Source organism: Diabrotica virgifera, chromosome 7 (assembly GCF_917563875.1).
Source record: "Diabrotica virgifera virgifera chromosome 7, PGI_DIABVI_V3a".
Classification (NCBI taxonomy): domain Eukaryota; kingdom Metazoa; phylum Arthropoda; class Insecta; order Coleoptera; family Chrysomelidae; genus Diabrotica; species Diabrotica virgifera.
Genome location: NC_065449.1, coordinates 15,915,219 through 15,938,024, shown reverse-complemented (window position 1 = coordinate 15,938,024; position 22,806 = coordinate 15,915,219). Strand labels below are relative to the sequence as shown.

At 33.4% G+C, this 22,806-nt stretch overlaps 2 protein-coding genes across 5 annotated transcripts in view; one reads left to right on the top strand and one right to left on the bottom strand.

Moving 5' to 3' along the window:
- The window catches only part of LOC126888454 (uncharacterized), an 86,910-nt gene that overhangs the window by 29,126 nt on the left and 34,978 nt on the right, over positions 1 to 22,806 (top strand). The window lies entirely within an intron of this gene.
- LOC126888455 (short/branched chain specific acyl-CoA dehydrogenase, mitochondrial-like) overlaps positions 1 to 22,806 on the bottom strand; it is a 32,341-nt gene that overhangs the window by 1,041 nt on the left and 8,494 nt on the right. Inside the window, exons 1-3 of one of the 2 annotated variants that reach the window (XM_050656771.1) lie at positions 17,363 to 17,490; positions 16,557 to 16,839; positions 10,097 to 10,537 (exon numbers count right to left, since the gene is read on the bottom strand). In XM_050656771.1, coding sequence (XP_050512728.1) covers positions 10,097 to 10,537; positions 16,557 to 16,830 — 715 coding nt within the window. In that variant the 5' untranslated portion in view covers positions 16,831 to 16,839; positions 17,363 to 17,490. Of the gene's footprint in view, positions 1 to 10,096; positions 10,538 to 16,556; positions 16,840 to 17,362; positions 17,491 to 22,806 lie in introns of those variants that run through there. The other variant, XM_050656770.1, reaches the window with a different exon arrangement.

The following is a 22,806-nucleotide window of genomic DNA, read 5'->3' as shown; positions in this document are numbered from 1 at the left end:
TTTTTAACTCAGACGCTTATTACGCGGCTTTTATATTACTTTTATATTTTATATTACACGACCCACGTTCTACCTGCCATCGACAACAAAACCGCTAGGATATTTCGAAAATATTATTTACAAATTCATTCACATTCACTTAAAACTCTTGTAGAAGTCGATTGTATAAATAAAAGTTCAAAAGAAAGAAAGGTTGTTTTGGGGATTGTAATAATTCCATTTTAATCGTATTTAATTGGAAATTCCAAGGTATTATTTGTGTTCTTGTAGGTATAGTTCATAATCAATTTATTTAGTTTCAAACGCAGAAATTATTGATCACGTGTTAAGACAAATAGTAAGCATTATTGATAAGCATGTTTAGGTATAGGGGGGTCGGTCGCTGACCAGCGAATAGAACACACGTGTTTAGCTCGTATCTTAACTCGATTCTCGGGCAGATATAGCAATAAAACAATTGTGTTATACAAAAGTGCAGTGTAACTATAAACCAATATATGTAGGTACATAAATAAACAACCTAATTAGTTAACTAATTATACAGTGAAAAAATCGGAAAAAAGTAATTCCAACGATAAGGAATTAAATTCTTGTGTAAAGTGATAAAAACTTGTGTGATATCGAATATAAACAAAGCAGGTTTTGCAGTAGGTGGAAACAAAACAATATTGTGAATGGTGTATTTCTACAGGAAAATAAAGCATATTAATAAACAGAATCAGCTGTAAGTAGAAAACTTTATTATAATATAATTAATTTTATTATAAACAGATAACCAGGGCCGGATTTTGATTTTGATTTTACCTAGGAATAAAAGTGCTGGAAAATTAGTAACGGCTAGCGCGGGTGCGGGTGGGAATTTGAACTGTGAGTAGAGTTCTCCACGAAACTTCACCCGTGACGCATTGACTAATAACTCTAGCACGAAAAATAACTAGGAATTAAGAACAATGAGTTCAGATAGCGAATTAGATGATGAAATGAAAAGGAGAAGGGAAGAGGAGGAACATCCCAGCAAAAAATCAAAAATAACAGCTAGAACATCACAAAAAACAGATGAAGATAACATAAGTGGAATGGAACAAATGATGAAAATGATGAGGGAATTAGCAATGGATATAAAAGACATAAAAAAAGAACAATATAGATCTGGAGACGAAATCACACAACTAAAGAATGAAATTAAAGAACTGAAAGATCAACAAAGCGGCTACAAAGATGAAATAAAAAAGCTGCGAGAAACAAACGAAAAAGCTATAAATCAAATAGGTCAATTAGAAAAAGAAATTAGTATAGCAAATGAAAAAATAGAGAAATTGGAAAGAGAAAGAAAGAGAAAAAATGTAATAATACAAGGAATAAAAATTGATACAAATGATCAGAAAGTTTTACGAGGGGCTATGGAGAATTTTATGGAAAAAGAGCTACAAGTTTCAGTAGATGTAAATGGAGCAAGGAAAATAGGAGAAAATACTGTCATAGTGGAACTCAACAGCGTGAAAAACAAAATAGAAGTAATGAAAAATAAAAGTAAATTAAAAACCAAAAAGGACGAAAGAATCTATATTAATGATGATATGTCAAAAGAAGAAAGAATTATTCAGAAAGAAATTAGAAGCAAGGCTATGGTAGAGAGGCATAATGGAAAAAATGTAAAAATAGGATACCAGAAGCTAATCATTAATGGTGAAATATGGACATGGAATAACAGCCAACAACAACTCATAAAAGAGAAAAATATACAACCAAAAAACTAGCAATACAACGAAAGCAGACTGAAATAACGGAGACGACATGGCAAAGTACAGGTACACGAAATAGACAAAATGTACAGATTATTAATGAAAAGCAGCCCATAAAAGAACATATATTAGTAGGAACATGGAATGTAAGAGGAACATACGAAGAAGGAAAACTGAAACACCTAGTAGATGAATGTAAAAAATATAAATTCGAAATAGTAGCACTACAAGAAACGAAACAACTAGGCCAAAACTCAATGGAAATAAATGACTATTTATTTTTCAATAGCGGAGGCGAAAATAGAATGTTAGGCACAGGATTTGTAGTAAACAAAAAGCTGAAAGATCTAATCGTTGACTTTAAACCAATTTCAGAGAGAATATGCATACTAAGAATAAGAGGAAAATACCAAAAAATAACATTTATAAACATACATGCACCGACTGAAGAGAAAAACATAGAGATAAAGGAAGACTTCTACAGTCAAATAGATACAGTATTCGAAAATATTCCCAAATACGATATAAAAATAGTACTAGGTGATGCTAATGCCAAAATAGGAAAAGAAGAAATATACACACCCACCATAGGAAAATATAGTCTGCATGAAACAACGAATGAAAATGGTCACCTCTTAATAGATTTTGCAAAAGAAAAAAACATGATCGTTATGAGCACGTACTTTCAACACAAAAGAATATATCAAGGAACATGGAGATCACCAGATGGAAAAACCATAAATCAAATAGATCATGTGCTCATCGAAAAAGACATGGAAAAATGTATAAAGAACATAAGAACATATAGAGGACCGGATGCAGACACAGATCACTTTATAGTCGGAATACAACTTAAACAGGTTATACCAGTTCTTAGAAATCAACAGAAAAAAAGGTACAAAGTAACTAAACCTATTAGACTACTGTCAGAAGAAGAACAAAGTAAATATGAAAGACTAGTCACTAGAGAACTGGAAAATATTGCAAAAAATGAAAACATCGAACAAAAATGGACGCAAATAAAAGTATGTATGACCAAAGCAGCGCAAGTCAGTAATAGAAATATAAAAGATGGATTCAAAGAATGGTTTGATGAAGAATGTAAAATAGAACTGGATGAAAGAAATAAGTTAAGACTCAAAATGATGCAAGTGAAAACACCAGAGATGGAGATACAATACAACGAACAAAGAAAACGAACTAAAAGAATCATAAGAGCAAAGAAAAGAAAGTACAACGAAGATAAATTGAAATGCATAGAAGAAAACTATAAAAATGGAGAAGTCAGGAACTTATATCAAGGAGTAAAAAATGAGAAAAAGGGGTTCCAAAGAAAACCTGTACACTACAAAAGCAAAAATGGAAGGAATTTAGTAAGCGACGAAGAAATACTGAGCAGATGGAGAGAATACTTCGAAGAGCTTCTAAATGAAATTCCCACAACAGAATATGCAGAAGAAGAAGAAGAAGGACCGAATGAAAATATTGATCAAGAAGAAATACAGGAAAGACCGCCTAATGAAAAAGAAATAAAAGAAATAATAGAAAAACTAAAGAAAAACAAGAGCCCAGGTAAGGATGAAATAACAGCTGAAATGTTTAAATATGGAGGACCAGTACTAATTAAGCATTTGGAAAAGCTGATAAAAGAAATTTGGGAACAAGAACACATACCAAAAGAATGGACTGAAGCCACACTGTGTCCAATTCACAAAAAAGGCGACAAAAGTTTATGCCATAATTACAGGGGAGTAGCCCTACTAAACGTTGCATATAAAATACTTGCAGTACATATAAAAGACAAGATAACACAAAAGATAGATAATGACATAGGAGAATATCAATGTGGATTCAGAAGAGGACGCAGCACGGTGGATCAAATTTTCCTGCTGCGTGAGATACAAGCGGAAAGCTACGAATACGGAAAATCTACAATGGCCCTATTCATTGACTTTAAACAAGCTTTTGACAGAGTTAAACGAAAAGAAATATACAAAGCACTATGTGAAATTGGAATTAGTAAAAAATTAATAAAGATGGTAAAAGTTACACTCAGAGAAACAGAGAACAGGGTTAAAATAAATGGAAAGGAAACAGATAAGTTTAGGGTCGGTGAAGGGGTACGACAAGGAGACCCACTGTCATCACTGTTGTTTAGTATCCTTCTTGAAATAGTCATCAGAGAAGCCGAAATTAACAGGACAGGACTTGTATACCAACGAAAACACCAATGCTTGGCATTCGCTGATGACATAGTAATGATAGCCAGAAGCAAACAAGAATTAAAAGAAATACTAAAAAGACTAGAGGCGATAGGAAGAAAGAAAGGGATATACATAAACGAAGAAAAGACTAAATATATGGAATGGACAGAACGAGAATACACACAAGGACAATACCTGACAATAAACACAGAGGCAAAAATATATAAATTCGAGGAAGTAGAGAGATTCCAATATCTAGGAGCGACATTCACTAGGAGACCAAATATAAAAGAAGAAATCCAAGCGAGAATTATGGCTGGCAATCGTTGTATCTTTGCTCTAAACAACTTATTGAGAAATAAGAACATATCTAGAGGGGCTAAGATAAGAATATACAAGACAGTGATAAGACCTATAGTCTTGTATGCCAGTGAAACATGGACGATGAACAAATCCGAGCAAGTCATGCTTAAAGTATGGGAAAGAAAAGTCCTAAGAAAAATATTTGGCGGAAAGATATGGAATGGAATGTGGATAAGAAGACCAAATGTGGAATTGGAGAGGATGTATGGTGAACCAAACATAGTAGGGATCGTAAAATCACAAAGACTGAGATGGTTGGGACATATCCAAAGGATGCCAAACACGAGACTTCCCAAAAAAATACTAACGGGAGGAATAGGAGGAAAGAAGAAGAAAGGTAGACCGAAAACCAGATGGAAGAAAGATGTTGAAAAAGACATAGAAGAACTGAAAATCACAAATTGGAAAAATAAAGCAGCAAATAGGAGAGATTGGAAAGGAATAGTAAACCAAGCCATGGGCCTTCTAGGCCTGGAGAGCTAAACTATATATATATAATATGTTTAGGTATATTGGTTATAACAGTAGGTTTTAGTTACTCTTACTTTTATTACTAAAAGTATAGTATTGTATTGTTTATTTTTAAGTTTTTTCCTTTCTTCTTTGTTACGAATCTAAAATATTTATAAATGATAGGTTTTAGTTTTGTTTATTACAAAATATTACGACTGAAATATATGTATAGTATTTTTACTACAAAAACGTTATTACGTAGGTCAAAATTTTTGACGTAAGAGAACTGTCAAAACATTAGAATGTGACTTTTCATTATTGCCGTGTTTATAATAAACATAGCAATAATGAAAAGTCACATTCTAATGTTTTGACAGTTCTCTTACGTCAAAAATTTTGACCTACGTAATAACGTTTTTGTAGTAAAAATACTATATTCGGAAATTTAATTATAATAAGGGACGAACGTTTTGGATTTAAAAAGTTGTGTTGTTAGAAAATCGAGACCGAGAGCTAAAATCTAATCTATCAACCAAAAAATAAGTGTTTTTTTGCGTAGCAGATACAGACTTTGAAAGTAATTTAAAATTTACTTATATTTGGATAGAATATGACGCAGGTCTTATTGACAGTTTGATTATTATAGCACAAGACTTTTGGAGTGTAAATATTTTCCCCCGCCTATTTGGTTCTGCTAATTATTAAAAATAAATGGAATAAAACTTTGATAAAATAAAGTTTTATCCATAAGATATTTTTATTTCTTTTGTGAGAATGAAATTCAAATTTTATACCTATTTATGTATATATTTTAATTAAACATCCTTTCTTTTTATAAGTAATTTTTTAGTAGTATATATGGTATGTACTTACATGAACAAAGCAGCAAAAGAATGTAATAAACAAGAGATTAAAAAGAGGAAGGAGTGGTTCGACATAGAGTGCCAAAAAGAAATAGAACTAAGACAATCATTAAGGATGGAAATGATCAAGAAAGAAACAACAGAGACGCATGATAGATATATAGAACAAAGACAAAAAGTAAAGAGGTTGTTGAGAGAAAAGAAGAGAAAACACTTAGATAATAAGCTTAAAGAAATAGAAGAGAACTACAGAAATAAAGAAATAAAAAACCTGTATCAAGGTGCCAGAAACGAGAAAAGAGGATACCAGCAAAAACCCATATTCGTTAAAAACAAAGCTGGAGATAATATAAGCGGCGAAGCAGAAATAGTAGAGAGATGGAAAGAGTATTTTGACGAATTACTAAATGGCAAGAATAAGCCAAACCAAAATGAATCCATAGAAGCAGAGACAGAAAATGAACAGTTAGAAGACATAGAAGATAATCCACCGAGCAAAGAACAAATCGAGGAAATAATTAGAAATCTTAAAAACAACAAATGCCCTGGAAGCGATAACATAACAGCAGAGATGATGAAATATGGTGGAAAATTGCTGAATGATTGGATACACAAAATCATAAAAGATATATGGTTAAAAGAACGAATACCAGAGGACTGGAAGGAAGCAATTATCTGCCCATTACATAAAAAAGGCGACAAAACAGAATGCAGTAATTACAGAGGAATAGCTTTACTAAATACCGTATACAAAATCCTAGGAAAATCAATAAAAGACAAACTTGAAAAAGAAGCTGAAAATATAATAGGCGAATATCAGTGCGGATTTAGAAGAGGGAGAAGCACAACGGACCAAGTATTCGTAATCAGAGAATTACAAGCAGAAAGCTATGAACACAACCTACCAACGATAGCACTATTCATCGACTTCCAACAAGCATACGATAGAATAAAGAGGAAGAAATTAAAAGAGGCGCTTGAGGAATTGGGAGTTAGCAGAAAGCTACGTAACATGATACATCTCACTCTGGAGAATACAGAAAACAGAGTCAAAATAAACAATCAATCATCAGAAAAATTTATAGTAAACGAAGGATTAAGACAGGGCGATCCTCTGTCATCCTTACTCTTCAACTTATGCCTAGAAAAAATAATGCGAGAAGCAAAAATCAATAGAGAAGGACTCATATATCAAAGAAGACACCAAGTTTTGGCGTTTGCGGATGATGTGGTGTTACTGGCAAGAGGAAAAAAAGAGCTACAGGAGATGGTACAGAGAATAGTAAAAGCAGCGAAGAAAATGGGACTATATATAAATTCAACTAAAACAAAATGTATGGAGTGGACAGATGGTCAGTTTAGGAATGGTCAAAAGTTTAAAGTAGAAGTAGAAGAAGGAACATCATACGAATTCGAAATGGTAGAAAGATTTACATACCTAGGGGCAATAATATCACGTAAACCTATCATTAAAGAAGAAATACAAGCTAGAATAATGGCAGGCAATAGAAGTGTACATGCGCTTAATGTAATGTTGAAAAGCAAGTTTCTATCAAGAAGGGCAAAAGTACAGCTATACAAAACAACTATACAGCCAATAGTAACATACTGCAGTGAGACATGGACAATGACAAAAAATGAACAAAATTTACTGGAGATCTGGGAAAGGAAAATACTAAGGAAGATATATGGAGGAAAAATAAGGGACGGTTTATGGATAAGAAGATCAAATGATGAGTTAAAACAATTATACAACCAACCTAATATAATAGGAGTGATAAAGGCTCAGAGACTTAGATGGCGAGGTCACATTGAAAGGATGCCAAACACGAGGACTCCAAAGAAGGTACTAAACTACACTATAACTTCAAGAAAGAGAAGAGGAAGGCCGAAAAATAGATGGAAGCAAGACGTCGAAAAAGATTTGGAAAGAATGGGGCTAGAGGGCCAAAAAAGAAAAATGAGTGACAGGAAGGAATGGAGGAAAATCACATATCAAGCCAGAGAAGAGCTCAGCACATAAAGAAACGTGAAAATGAAGAAAGAAAAAAAACAAACTTTTCAAGCCATGGGCCTCTAAGGCCTTTAGTGCTATTGTATATATATATATATATATATATATATATATATATATATATATATATATATATATACTTACATAACTTTATAATATAATTTGGCATTTGAGATACATAGGTTGTTTGGAAATTTCAAAATATTGTCTTCACAGTGCACGTCTGGCACTAGCCAAACGAGAACACTGGCAAACATCATGGTTGGTGACGTCAGACCCAAACGCAGGCTTTTGAAGTTGTTTGAAATGGTAAATTTTGGCGCGCAACTATTATCAGTTATTGTACGTAAACTATTAATTGTTAAAACGTAATACATATTTTGAACATAATATTTTTAAACATAAATTAATAATTTTATGCAAAAATATTTTTATGTGCAAGTTCCCTATTAAACAAAAATGTTGTTGCTTAGTAAAAAAATTCTTCTAATAATTTATTTAATCTGACTCATTTATATCGGCAATTCAGACATATATTATACATTTTAAAGTAGAAGACTTTAAAATAATATTGCCAATATTTATGAGTTGCGTTCCTGGGACGACTTTATTGAAAGATAGTTCATTCGATTACATGAAATCAACCACATGCAATGGTGACAGTAAAATTCTCGCGCTAGAGATTCCATAGTGGCTTGCTGAATTCAAACGCGGTCGTACCGACACCAATGATGATGAGCGCTCCGGAAGGTCAAATGAAGCAGTTATTCCCGAAAACATCGAAAAAATGCTGAAAATTATTATGGAAAATCACAAAGTGCAGTTGCAAGCGATAGAAGACACTCTAAATATACATGAACATTTGGGTATGAGCAAGAACATTTCTAAATGGGCGCCGCGTTTTGTTAAACCAGAGCAAAAACAACAACGAAATCGTTATAGCGAATATGATAGCCAACATGATTACCAACGATTGATAACGCTTATGGAAATATAAGAAGAATTATATTGTGACAACGGACTCTAATACACTGTTTGAAACATTATTTTTAGTTGAATAAGAATTTGATGTTATCTTTGTATTTAATGGGAGTTAATCACAATTTTAATTGAAAATATATTTATTTTGACGTTACCATTTCCGAAGTGGATATATACATGTCAAAAAATGTATTTTCAATTAAATTTGTGATTATTAACCAATAAATATAGTAGATAACATATAAATGCCACAAGAAAATAGTTTCAGAATAATATTATGAATTTTGTGCTTTATAGCTTACTTGGTCGTCATAGCAGACTTATAAAAGCAATTGAAATATTAGATAAGGAAAAGAGGTAAAGATAAAGAGAAAAAGAAATAAAGCTAAAGATAAACCAGCACAAAAAAATACATGATTATAGGGATGGGAGACAATTAACAATAGAGAAAACCGGGAAATAGAAAACAGAGGAAAGAGTTCTGAATGACAAGAAACGTATGGAATGAATAGAAATCTGCTGAGAAGCAAGTAAGAAATAAAAGATGAACCCATATACGACCTTAATAAGACCTGTTGTTACATATGGGATGGATATAACAACGATTAAGAAGAAAGAGCGAGATAGCCTTCTGAATTTTGGAAGAAAAATAATGAGAAATATACTGGGCCACAATGTCACAAAAGAAGGAGAAAAAAGAATGAAAATAAATGCAGAAATTGGAGAATTAAAGAGAGAAAATATAGTCAGATACATAAAATCTCTTCGCTTAGAATGGTTAGAACCTATACAGAGAAGTCCACACCCACATATGTTGTGAAGGATAACTATCGACACCGCTCTGGCCCAGCTTTAGAGGAAGGACTAGAAAAATATGGGTGGATGATGTAGACGAAGCTATACGAACAATGAATATATAAAATATCTTCGCTTAGAATGCATAGGACATATACACAGAGAGGCCCACACTTATATAATATGTTGAGAAAGATAACTAACTGGACACCACTATGGCCCAGATGTAGAGGAAGGCCTAGAAGAGTATGTCTGGATGGTGTAGAAGAAGATATAAGAACAATGAATACTAAAGACTGGAAAGTTCAGGAAGAAATGGAGAAGAGTCACGACAGCAGCAAAGACACACAGCAAGCCATAAATGACATGATGAGTAATCCACCTCACTCAAGAATAGGATTCTGAACGCCATGGAGTTCGCTGTAATCCCTAGTGATTGTAATGCTTAATGAATGAATCAGCTAGAGATCTAACTGCTGCAACTAATCTTACAGGGAAAAGTAGAAGGAAAACGAGGACCAGGAAGGCGAAGGACTTCCTGGCTGAAAAAAATACGACTGTGGTTCAACACAACAACCACAAATCTTTCCAGAGCAGCAGAGTGCAAAGTACAGATTGCCATGATGGTTGGCGCGCATGTTCCGATAGGTAAGAAGAAGAATGAATGAATGAGTAGCTTACCTGAAGCACATATTCCCAATTTATCTTCCGCTTTTCCAATACTCAAGCCTGGATTATCTCTCTCCACTATAAAACAAGTAATTCCTTTATATCCCAAACTAGGATTAGCGTTTGCCATAACCAAGAACACACCCGCTATGCCAGCGCTGGATATCCACATCTTGTTGCCGTTTATAATATAGTCAGATCCGTCTTTCTTGGCCGTCGTCTTCATGGCGAACGCGTCAGATCCTGACGTAGGTTCCGATAGAACGAAGGAACCGAGCGTGTCTTGAGCGAGACGGGGAAGGTACGTGTCTTTTTGTTCTTTGGTGCCGAGTTTGTCGATGACAGTGTTGATGAGGGTGTTGTGTATGTCTACCGGGACCGAAACGGCGGGGTCTACTTTGGCGATTTCTTCTATGACTAGGACGTTGGCCATTAGATCGTAACCCAAACCACCTAAAACATAAAATGGTTAGTGCAAGATTTAATTTATAGAAACGACGAAACCCAAGCGACTCCATTTTCAAACAAATAAAAAATTTAAAAATAAAATCTTTGGATTTCTTAATTTGGAAACAGATTCTCTCTTCTACCTATTCCCCATCCTTCTAAAATTTGCAAGGAATAAGGGGTGATGTATGCAGAGACATGGGGAGTCTACATAGTTGTTCCCGTGTCTCTGCATTCATCACCCTTTATTCCTTGCAAATTTTAGAAGGATGGGGAATAAGATTTTATTTTTAAATTATTTATTTGTTTGAAAATGGAGTCGCTTGGGTTTCGTCGTTTCTTTAATAGAGGTCGCTATTGCGTCTAAATGTTAATTATTTCTTGTAATTGGCATATCGGGCAAAGGTGTCTATTTTCGATTCAGAGCATCATTGCATATGCTTTCCTGACGAGAACAAAAGAGTTCGAAATGGTCCATAGAAAGTTGGTAATGATCTCTGAATCGAAATTAAATATCAAATGCCTTTTTCTATTTAATTTATAATTTAAGCTAAGATCAAATTATTCCAGATATAACGCATGAGGCAGACAATGATACAATCGGTGCATAGGGAGACATATTATATTTAAATACAAAACACAAAAATCATCTATATAGACCAGGGATTATTCGAGAATCCATTGAAATCGTCAAACATCCAGACTGTCTTAATAAAATTATGACGGCTCTCGGTTACGTTCGACATCCTACTCAAGCAGACTGATTTACAATCCGTTTTTGTAGCAGTCTACCTCGTGTTATCAATAATATTCGTGCCTATTTCTTTCTCAGAGACATCTTTCAGTGCGTCACAGTTTTTCGATTTCTTTCTAACGCATTAAGTTGGAAGTGACAGAAAAAAAAGGTACGTCCGTGATCAGTCATTTATAACATTTATTCTAGTTGTTGATAGATGCCGCTATAATCGAACAAAAAATGATTAACGAATTATATATATCACTATAATCGTTACAATTTATAAGACTATACAAATCAAAGAAAATACCATTTTATAAATGCAATAAATACAATTGATTTGTTTTTATACCAAATTGCAAATAAAAGAGTTATAATTCAATACCCTTTTCATATTTGGCTGATTACGATTCGGACAACTGTCACATTTAACTTAAATGTCATGTTAAAATAAATGTTATAAATGTGTATTATCACGGACTTACCTTTTTTTCGGTCACTTGTGACGTACTGAAAAATGCCTCTGAGAAGGACCATACTCTTCACTTAAACAATGAATCACCACGCAGCAACCCAAGTCACCGCTGGCAGCGTAAAAACAAGTGTCACAGCTTGTGACAGCTGTTACAAGTGGATACATAAATCTGGATTAAAGTTCCATAAGGTTGAATTACCGGTAACAATTTAAAAGTGTACTCGTGGTTTAAAAAATTATATTTTCTTATAGGCAATGGAAAGCCTCTTTTAACAGCTAAACGATAGCAAGCCAGACTCATTTGGGCGAAATCTAAACTTTCTTGGTCGGTAGAAGATTGGTCTGGTCCCGAGCGATTTTTAGTGACGAATCAATATTCGACATATCTGTTGGTGATCACCGCAAGCCAGTTCTTCGCTCTAAGCATGTGGAAGAAATGAGTGATCAGGCTTATCGAGTTTTGCCAAAACACTAATTTTGTTATAGCGAATATATTGTTTAAACTGTCACATAGAAGACTACACATGTGGAATGTGGAAGTCACGAGCAGATCAAGAATAGAAAATTGTAAGAAATCAAATAGACTACGTATTTAGTTAGACAAAGATACAGCAACACAATTATATCAGGAAAACATATCCGAGTGTCGACATAGGATCAGATCACAAACCAGTAGTGACCAAAATTAGGCTCAAAATGAAAATAATACATAAAACAAAGAACAACAGTTGCACAAAGCAATACAAGTAAATTAAGGAACAAATCCTAAAAAACACTGACATGTGTACAGCTTCTGTAAACTGCTTTATTTACAGAATTAGAAAAAAATGTAAAATACAAAAGTTATTCGATTTATAAATTATGATTTTTTGACATATACATATATCATACTAGTGACGTCATCCATGTGGGCGTGATGACGAAATCGACTATTTGTTTAAATGTGAATAGGGGTCGTGAGCTAGCTCATTTGAAAGGTTATTCAATTTTCTATTCAGTAATATAAACACTAAGATAATTTATACAGGGTGTCCAATTGTTTTTTAAATTAAAATTAATTGACACAAAAAGAAGAATTTATGTAATTTATTTATTTCAAAATACATTCTACTGCTGTCAGAAAACAGAAATAAATGTTTATTGAACAAATAAACATTACTTTTCACTTAAATTCAATGGTCAACTGCCACCCATCTGCCTCTTGGCAGTTTGAACATTGAATTTAAGCAAAAAGCAATGTTTATTTGTGCAATAAACTTTCATTTCTGTTTTCTAACAGCAGCAGAAGATATTTTGAGTTAAATAAATTACATACATTCTTCATTTTCTGTCAAATAATATAATTCAAAAAAAAATTTGGACACCCTGTATAAATAATTATCCTAATGTTAGTATTACTAAATAGAGAATTGAATAACCTTTCAAATGAGCTAGCACACGACCCCTATTCTCATTTAAAAAATAGTCGATTACGTCATCACACCCAGATGGATGACGTTACTAGTATGATATATATGTCAAAAAATCGAATAACTTTTGTATTTTACATTTTTTTCTAATTCTGTAAATAAAGCAGTTTACGGGGGGGTCAAAATATAGTGAATAACTCTGTACATGTCCAATTATTTAGTTGGCAACAAAATAAACATTTTTTATTATTAATTAATTCTGTTAGAGTAAGTATATTTTGTTTTGCTGATTGCTAATTGAACCTATATTATTAGTATCTAATTACATACACTGGGGTCAATGGCGGATCCAGCAACCTTGCAAGGTGGGGGCAATGAAATAAAAATTTTCTCATGACTGACGTAATCAGGATTCTTTTTCGGGATGGACTGATATTTTCTTATTCTTTATGTACCATGTCCTCTTAGAACGTTAGTTACCATCATAGGCATCTTAATTTTATTTATTGCCACCCTAAATCAACCATGAATTTCTTCTTCGTCCTGGACTACGTTTTCCTGCTATTTTCACTTGAATAATGTTTTGTATTTGGGACCTCTCATTAAATGTCAAAAATAATACAGCTATCTCTTCTTGATGCTTTTTATAATCGCAGTAGTCTTGCTGAGACCTTTTAGTATTGTGGAGTTTCGAATTTTCTCCATCCAATAAACTCTCAAAATTCTTCTATTGCACCACATTTCGAGAGCCTCAAGGCGAATTAGATCGATTTTATTCATAGTCCAAGACTCGACACTATACCTACAGTAAGACCGAGAACACGTAGCAGCGAAGTAGTCGGATCCTTAATGCCAATTTTAGGTCTCTGTTACATAATACTTTGGACATCCTTCTAAAATCGGCTCTTATTCGGGGGGTTTTATTAAATGATCAAATTACCATAACATAGCAGCGGCAATTACTATTTTTATCTGGTCTCTGACATTGCATTGAATAGATGGCAATAAACAGATTTATTGGGACTTTTTCATTTATTATGGTCCAAAGACTTTTAATAATTTTCTATTCCAAGGAATTCTGTCATATTTATGTTTCAGTTATTCAGTTATCAACAGGACACAAAATTCACTATGATGTTCAATCGTAATCTCTTTCTTAAAAACAGTGTCAGTAGACACCAGGCGAGGTCTCAAGGAGGGGGCAATGGACTCCATTGACCCCCCCTTGGATCCGCGCCTGACTGGGGTGCAAAATTAACCGGACACCTTAAAAATGGATCATTTTTGATGTCTCGAATTTCCTAAACCTGTTGTCCGATTTAAGTGATTTTTTAATATGTTTAGCCTTATTATTTATCAATATCGCTGTAATAATATTGTGGCTAAACAGGTAAATTTTCATTACATACCGGGTGTACCAATGAAACTGTGTTTTTTTCTTAAACTCGCATCACCGTGTGGAATATTCTCGCATTTATAAAATACTCAAATTAAAACCCAACTGTAGCCTTACGTTTTCTCAACATTCTGTTGTTTTATTCATTCGCTTAAGTAGGACCATAAAAAAGTTAGGAAATTTAACAACTAGCCATGTACTTTATCAATACAGGGTGTTTCTAAATAAGTGCGACAAACGTTTCTACATGAAAAAATAATGACAGTTTGCTTTATAAACCTATGTCCGAAAATGCTTCATTTCTGAGATAGAGGGTGTTGAAATTTTTCTTACAAACTGACGATTTATTTATTGCTTAAAAACCAGTTGAGATATGCGAATGAAATTTGGTGGGTGTTAAGACGTAGTTATTGTACATTTTTTGACACATAAGTAAGAATTTAATATTCACCATTGGCGCGCATACGGGTATTATGAGGGCTTATATAAGAATAATATAAGCCCTCATATTACCCGTATGCACGCCAATGGTGAATATTAAATTCTTAATTGTATGCCAAAAAATGTGCAATAACTACTTCTTAAAACCCACCAAATTTCATTTGCATACCTCAACCGGCTTTAAAGCAATAAATAAATCGTCAGTTTGTAAGAAAACTTTCAACACCCCCTATCTCGGAAACGAAGCATTTTCAGACATATCGTTGATAAAGCAAACTGTCATTATTTTTCATGCAGAATTACCCCTTAAAGTTTGCCAATTATTATTTAGAAACACGCTGTATTGATGAAAAACATGGCTAGTTGTTAAAGTACCTAACTTTTTTATTATCCAACATAAGCGAATGAATAAAAAAAATGTTGAGAAAACATGAGGCTATAGTTGTATTTTAATTTCAGTATTTTATAAATTCTAGAATATTCCACAGGGTGATGCGAACTTTGAGAAAAAAACACAGTTTGATTGATACCCGGTATACAATGAAAATTTAACTGTTTAGCAACAATACTATTACAGCGATATTGCTAAAGAATAAGGCTATAATATATTAAAAAAATCACTTAAATCGGACAACAGGTTTAGGAAATTCGAGACATAAAAAATGACCCATTTTTAAGGTGTCCGGTTAATTTTGCACCCCAGTGTAGTATTACATTTAAAAACATTATTAGAAAAAAATAAAATGTCGACTATCTGAATTATGCACGTGGAGTGGCGAATAGGCGAATGCTGGTTATGCAAAACAAATTCTAACTGTGGACTGTAGGGTTATTATACGAAAAATTCTTACCTTATGGAACTGGTAGGTCTCGATGTCTTCAGTTATTACTAAGAAAGAGAAAGGAAGGATAGAGGGTTAATTTATTTTGTAGTATAACTGAACCGGAGTTTTTTTTTTTGTGGCGACACTTATTAATTGCCTACGACCGACTATATTTAAACTATACGAAACGACGACTTATCAACGACTATGTTCTTACTATCTGAAATTACAACTACTTACTACTAAAATCGAAAGGTAATTAACAAAAGGCCAAAATTTTAGTACAGAATCTGGTCAAATAAATAGACCATGTACTTAGAATAAAATTAATATAATGAGGCCAAAACAGCACGTTTATATTCAAACAACAAGAAAGGGAGAAACGAGAATAAAAACAAATGCCGAAATTGAAGAAGAATTATAATAATCGAATACAGGCAAAGATAACTGGAAAACTGACGCAGTTTATACCAGTACAAAGCGGAGTCAGACAAGGTGACTCATTAAGCCCACTGCTCTTTAATAATAATAATGGACGAAATAATAGAAGCAGTACGTAAATGTCATGGTTACAGAATGGGGAACAAAGAAATCCAAATATTATGTTATGCAGATGACTCCGCATTAATCGCTGAGACAGAAGACGATCTCCAAAGATTAACACACATCTTTAATACAACAGCCAAGAAATACAATATATAATATTTATGAAAACGCTTACTTTCAAATTATGTACATACTTACCATATTTTTCTTCAATCCCTACACCCATGAGACCATGTTGAAAACACATATCCAGAACTGACTTTTTGATTTCTCCGTCATTTTCCATTTCTCTTACGTACGGGGCTATATTGGCTTTGGAAAACTTGGCAACGCTGTCCTTCAACATGTTTTCGTCTTCTGTCAGTAGAGTCAAAGGTGCATGTTTTTCGTTATAGTCGTGTTTGCTTCTGTTTTGTTGTAGTCTGATGGGCCTTCTTCGAAAAATCGTACTGGTTCTTCCTATGCTGCTCATTGTCGAATGCTAAAAGATGAGATATGTGCATAAGTTTCGTTGAAAAAAACAATGAATTAACAATATTTTTAACATCAGAAGAGGTTGTCGAAAAATGTTTGGAACCCCTGGTCTACGATATATTTACCAAGGAGGGAGGTATTTATAGTCTGTTCGCTAAACTCAGACGCAACTGGCTAGATATTTTAGTCGGTAATTTTGCCAATTTTATTAAAATTGGCAAAAAATAATTACTAAATAGTTAATAATTACTAAATAGTCAGTAATTTTGCCAATTTTTGCAAAATTGGCAAAAAACAAAAAAATTACCGACTAAAATATCTATCAAGTTGCGTCTGAGTTTAGCGAACCGACTATACGATGATTTTCAATGGCTTATAATGGGCATAACATTAAAGGAAAAAGGAGCACAAGAATATGATGGAACATGTAACATCTTGGATAGATATGGACACATATTAGAATATGATCATAAGAAATAATCAAAAGGTAAGCTCAAACATAGATAAGGCAGTCAACTCTATCTAGATACCTTTGTTGAGGACCAAGGGTCGGTAGAACACCTTTCGAAAACAACTTACAAACTATTTCACTTTAAATTGTCGGTAAATGCAGTTTAAATACAATTAAGTAAAGAAAAAAACTCATTTATTTCTATTGGTAGTTTTTAACCTCATTTTATCATTAACTTAATCATTCCAGGTAATAAAATCTTTTTTTAGAAACGGTACAGCAATTAAGACACATTAAACTATAATTAATTAACTAAAGAAAGAATATTAAAACTAAAAATGTAATGCCGTCAATCCTTTTATATTTGCATTTTATGCAAAAATTGCATCATTTCCAATTTTAAATTCCCTCCTTTATCACAGTGGCGGGTCAACGGGGAGAGAAAATGGGGAATTCCCCCTCTCCCATCTAGCAAGGTCCAAAATTAAAGAAAAGAATTGTTGAAACACAAAAATATATTAGATGGCATGAAACTTAGGCTGCACCTACATTGGATCCGTATTTCTCCGATCCGATTGGATCCGAGGTCGGATTGAAAGCAAACTCAAGGTATTAAAGGGTAGTGCGTAGTAAAAGCGTAAATCGCCCGATATCGACTCAGGTTTCCCACTGCAGTGTAGGCACTACGCTTTAATACCTTGAGTTTATTTTCAATCCGACGTCGGATCGCATCGGAGAAATACGGATCCAATGTAGGTGCTCACTTAAACGATAGACAGACAAAATCAACCCAACAAACACGCTAGTTAGGAAAACTAAGGGAACTTAATGCATATGGGTTATTCCATTTCAAATCACTCAATTTTGGATCAAAAAAACTTTCGGATCTCCGATTTGTCTCAAAATTGGTATATAACATCTGCGGGATATAGAAATAAAACATTTAAGGTCGAATTTTCTTCTTCTTTTTTTTTTCTCAAAATGTTATTTTACGCGATTTTATAGTGATTTGGTATTTATTTAAACAAATTTGCATTTTCTATCGTCAAAGTATCAATGTATAACATAATATTTTAATAAAAAGGACTCAAAATGTCATTATATTGCATTATAACAAGTTATTTTGATTCAAAACAAGTTTTTGATCAAATTTTATAGTGTAGAAAACGTTAAAATACCGTTTTTTACATTTTCCTCCATTCCCAAAATACATCATAATCGATTTGGCTGAAAATTTTCCTACAGATAGCCAAAACATAGAACTTTAAGTGGTTAGAAGGATTTGAATTATATTACAATACCAAAAAAGTTACATTCAATATCATAGTGAAAAACCTAGGCGTCTACTGTAAGTACAATTAACTCGGAAAATATCGACCTTACGACAAAAATTGTTAAAAAGAAATTGTAATAATTGTAGATACGATTTATTTGCAACAATTTCAGTTCCTATCATTTTTGTCGAAAAGTTAAAAATGACGGAGATATTGAGAAAAAACGGTTCTCCTTTAAAATCAAGATGGCGGCTAACGTAAAGCAGGAATTCATTCGCGATTTTAAATTTAGGCTACTATTGACCCCTCTAAAGATTAGAAAAATAAAATTTTGGGCAGCTCTGCATGCAAGGTCAAATGCTATCCCGACTGGACTAATATACTTTTGAGTCTGATATTATTGCATTTGCCTTTTTTGTTATTGTAATATAATTCAAATCCTTCTAACCACTTAAAGTCCTATGTTTTGGCTATCTGTTGGCAAATTTTCAGCCAAATCGATTATGATGTATTTTGGGAATGGAGGAAAATGTAAGAAACGGCATTTTAACGTTTTCTACACTATAAAATTTTATTAAAAACTTGTTTTGAATCAAAATAACTTGTTATAATGCCATATAATGACATTTTTGAGTCCATTCTATTAAAATATTATTTTTTCCATTGTTACTTTACGATAAAAAATGCAAATTTGTTTATATAAACACCAAATCACTATAAAATCTCATAAAATAACATTTTGAGAAAAAAAAGAAGAAGATTTTTTGACCTTAAATATCTTATTTTTACGTCCTGCAGAAGTTATACACCAAGTTTCAGAAAAATCGGAGATCTAAAAGTTTTTACCTGAGTGATTTGACATGGGATGTACCATATTATACGTTATTATTTATGTCTTTTACGTAGTTTGAGTTTATTTTTTTATTTCTTTTGGTTGGTGTTTTATTGGAAGTTCCCTCCTAAGGAAAATTTCCCCTTCTAAGGCAACATCAAAAATTCTTTACATGTGGATGGTACAGGTACTGCACTTCTAGTTAAGTATTTTTTTGTTGTTTCATTTTAAAGTTAGTAGTCGTCCTTTTAACATTTATTTCTTGAGATACTTCGGTGTGGCTTGATCATTTAAGTGAGTTTAACTCGCAGCATTAGTATACTCCTTACTTACTAAGTGCCGTTACAACCCTTCATGGATTTTAGCCGACTCGACAACATGTCTCCACTGTTCTCGGTTTTGAGCAATCTCCATCCAATTTTCCACGCCTATAGTGTTCAGGTCTCCTGCTATATTATCTCGCCACCGAAGTGAAGGGCGTCCGCGTGGTCTACTTCCAGTTGGGACTTCCTCCCATAACAGCCTAAGGGTAAGAGCAGAACAAGTAGGTCTAGGTGGAGGTGTAGGTCGCGGTGGATGCTACTAGTTAAGTCGCGGTCGATGTCGACAGCACATAGCAAGGAGGTCACCTGCGCTGTCAGTCGAGCTAGAACCACTATCAAGTGAAGTGGTTTAATGAAATTTGAATGACAAAAGACTGTGCTTTTGCGATGTTGTGTCAGTCAAGTGATGATAGTGATGAAATGTCAACTGTAAATAATCAGATCCTCCTTCATATTTCAAAAATTTACTGAATTTAATTACTTTAGAAATACAAAAATAAACTGAATAAAAAAGGGATTATACCGGTGTCCACTTACATTTTCCCCCATTTTAACTGCCTATAACTTCTAAACGGCTCAAGATAATAATATGCGGTTTTCACTGAAATGTTTTATTTTAGTAAGTTTTGTCTGAATGGATTGAATTTTTTATATCGCTTTCAAATACGAAATAAAATATGGCGGATTTTTGAAAAAACGTTGTTTAGTTTTTTTTAATGGAACACCTAGTATATTCTTTTGTAAATTGAAAGAAAGGTCATTCACCTATCTAGCGATATAAAGTTTTTCAAAATCGGTTGTCAAATCACTGAGTAATTAATTTTTAAAATGAGAGGTGCAACGTGGATATCACATACCAAGTTATGTGATTTCCATATTTATATCGCTGGATAGATAAATGACCGTTTTTTTCAAGTTTTTAGATAAGTGACCATTTTTTATATCGCTTTTAAATAAAAAATGGAGGATTTTTGAAGAAAAAAAAACGTTGACTTTTCTTTTTAAAACACGCAGTATATTTTTTTGTATCTTGAAAAAACAGTCATTTACCTATCCAGCGATATAAAAAATTTTAAAATCGGTTGTCAAATGACTGAGCTATTAATTTTTAAAATGAAAGATGCAATGTGGAAATCACATAACATAATATCATTTTGCTCAGTTATGTTATTTAGGTATGTGATATCCACGTTGCACCCGTCATTTTAAAAATTAATTACTCAGTGATTTGACAACCGATTTTGAAAAAATTTATATCGCTGGATAGGTGAATGACCTTTCTTTCAATTTACAAAAAAATATACTGGGTGTTCTATTAAAAAAAAGTCAACAACGTTTTTTTCAAAAATCCGCCATTTTTTTTTCGTATTTGAAAGCGATATAAAAAATTCAATCCATTCAGACAAAACTTTTACTAAAATAAAATATTTCAGTGAAAACCGCATATTTATATCTTGAGCCGTTTAGAAGTTATAGGCAGTTAAAATGGGGGGAAATATAAGTGGACACCCGGTATAAAAAGTATCAACTCAGGTAGCGTAGGTAATGACAACTTGGCTTCGAACGGATCAATCACAGGGAAGCATCCTTGTAGGCCGCGCAGTAGACATCCATGTAAAACAAACTCATTTTATTTTCAAAAGCATCGATGTAAACCTCCTGGATGGCATCGCGCTAAACCTTAACCGCGACTTACCTGCTCTGTTCTCTTCCATTCACTACAATGTGTTTGTTTTACATGGATATCGACATCGACCTCGACCACCACATCCACCTTCACCGCGACCCACTTGTTCTGTTCTTACCCTTACTGTTCTTTCTGTTCTGAGGTGTCTTGCCCATTTGAGTCTTCTGGACTTTATTTCTTTTATTATGTTGGCGTCTGGGTAAAGTTCTTGAGCAGTATTACATAGTATCTTTGCCGTAAATATTACATACATTTCTTGGACGTAGCAAGCAAGCAATAGAATACTTAATACTTATTTTAACACTTAGACCAACGCTTTTCCAATTTTTTAGCCCTTCCGAAAAGTATGATTTGTCGAGTTCATCAAAATAGACATTTGTTTGTGAGATGATTTCGTCGTTACCCGCCGTCTCTCTGTCCAGCCATTTCTTTAAGTTTGATAACAAGAAATAGTCACTTGAGCCTAAATCTGGAGAATGGACCGGATGAGGGAGCAATTTGTAGACTAATACATACATTTTTGCCATGGAAACTGCACATGTGTGCACCCTTGCATTTTCCTGGTGAAAAAGAACTTTTTCTTGGCCAAATTCGATCGTTTTTTTTTAATTCCTCGCCATTGATTGATTTTCCCACAATTGATATTTGAAGGTGAATAATAAGTAATATGAATTATACCGCGTGTATCCCAAAAAATGGTCACCATGACTTTATTGGCTGACTGGCCTTCTTTGGCACCGATTCGCCCCGAGAGACCCACTGTTTTGACTGCTAACTCGTTCACGAATTAAATTTCTTTAGGCTAAGAATCTGAAATTTGCATCATAACGAGAATGATTTTTTTACGAATTTTTCGAATGATCATGTGTGGGCCAATGATGAAATCCATCTAGTCATACTTTTTGGATAGGGCGCGTTTTTATATTTGCCAAAAATGAATTTTTCCGTTGACTCACAATGTCCACAAACGAGTACACGCTTTTCAGAAAATCCGCGGTAGCTCATTTTAAGCAAAACCGCTATTAAAAATTGTGTTTTAACAAATTCTACTACTTATCAACACCAAAAGATACATTAAATACCAATTCTTTATATTTATAGTGAAAGAAACTCAAATGAATTGGCGCTGTATACACAAGTCATAAGTAACTATAGGAATGTATATTTCAACAAATTAAATATTTTTTCAAAAGCTGTTAGATGGCAGCACAAGTACTCAAGAGGACACGGTGAAGGAAAGGGTTAAGAGACGGGAAATTCAAAAAGTTACGGACTTATTTACCCGCCCCCGTATTTTGTTTAAAATAGTATTACGAATCGAACGATATTTAAGTATTCGAGTTTTTTGTTGAAAATGATGATAATAATCGTGTTCCTTATACTAAATTTACAATCAAGATGCAGTAG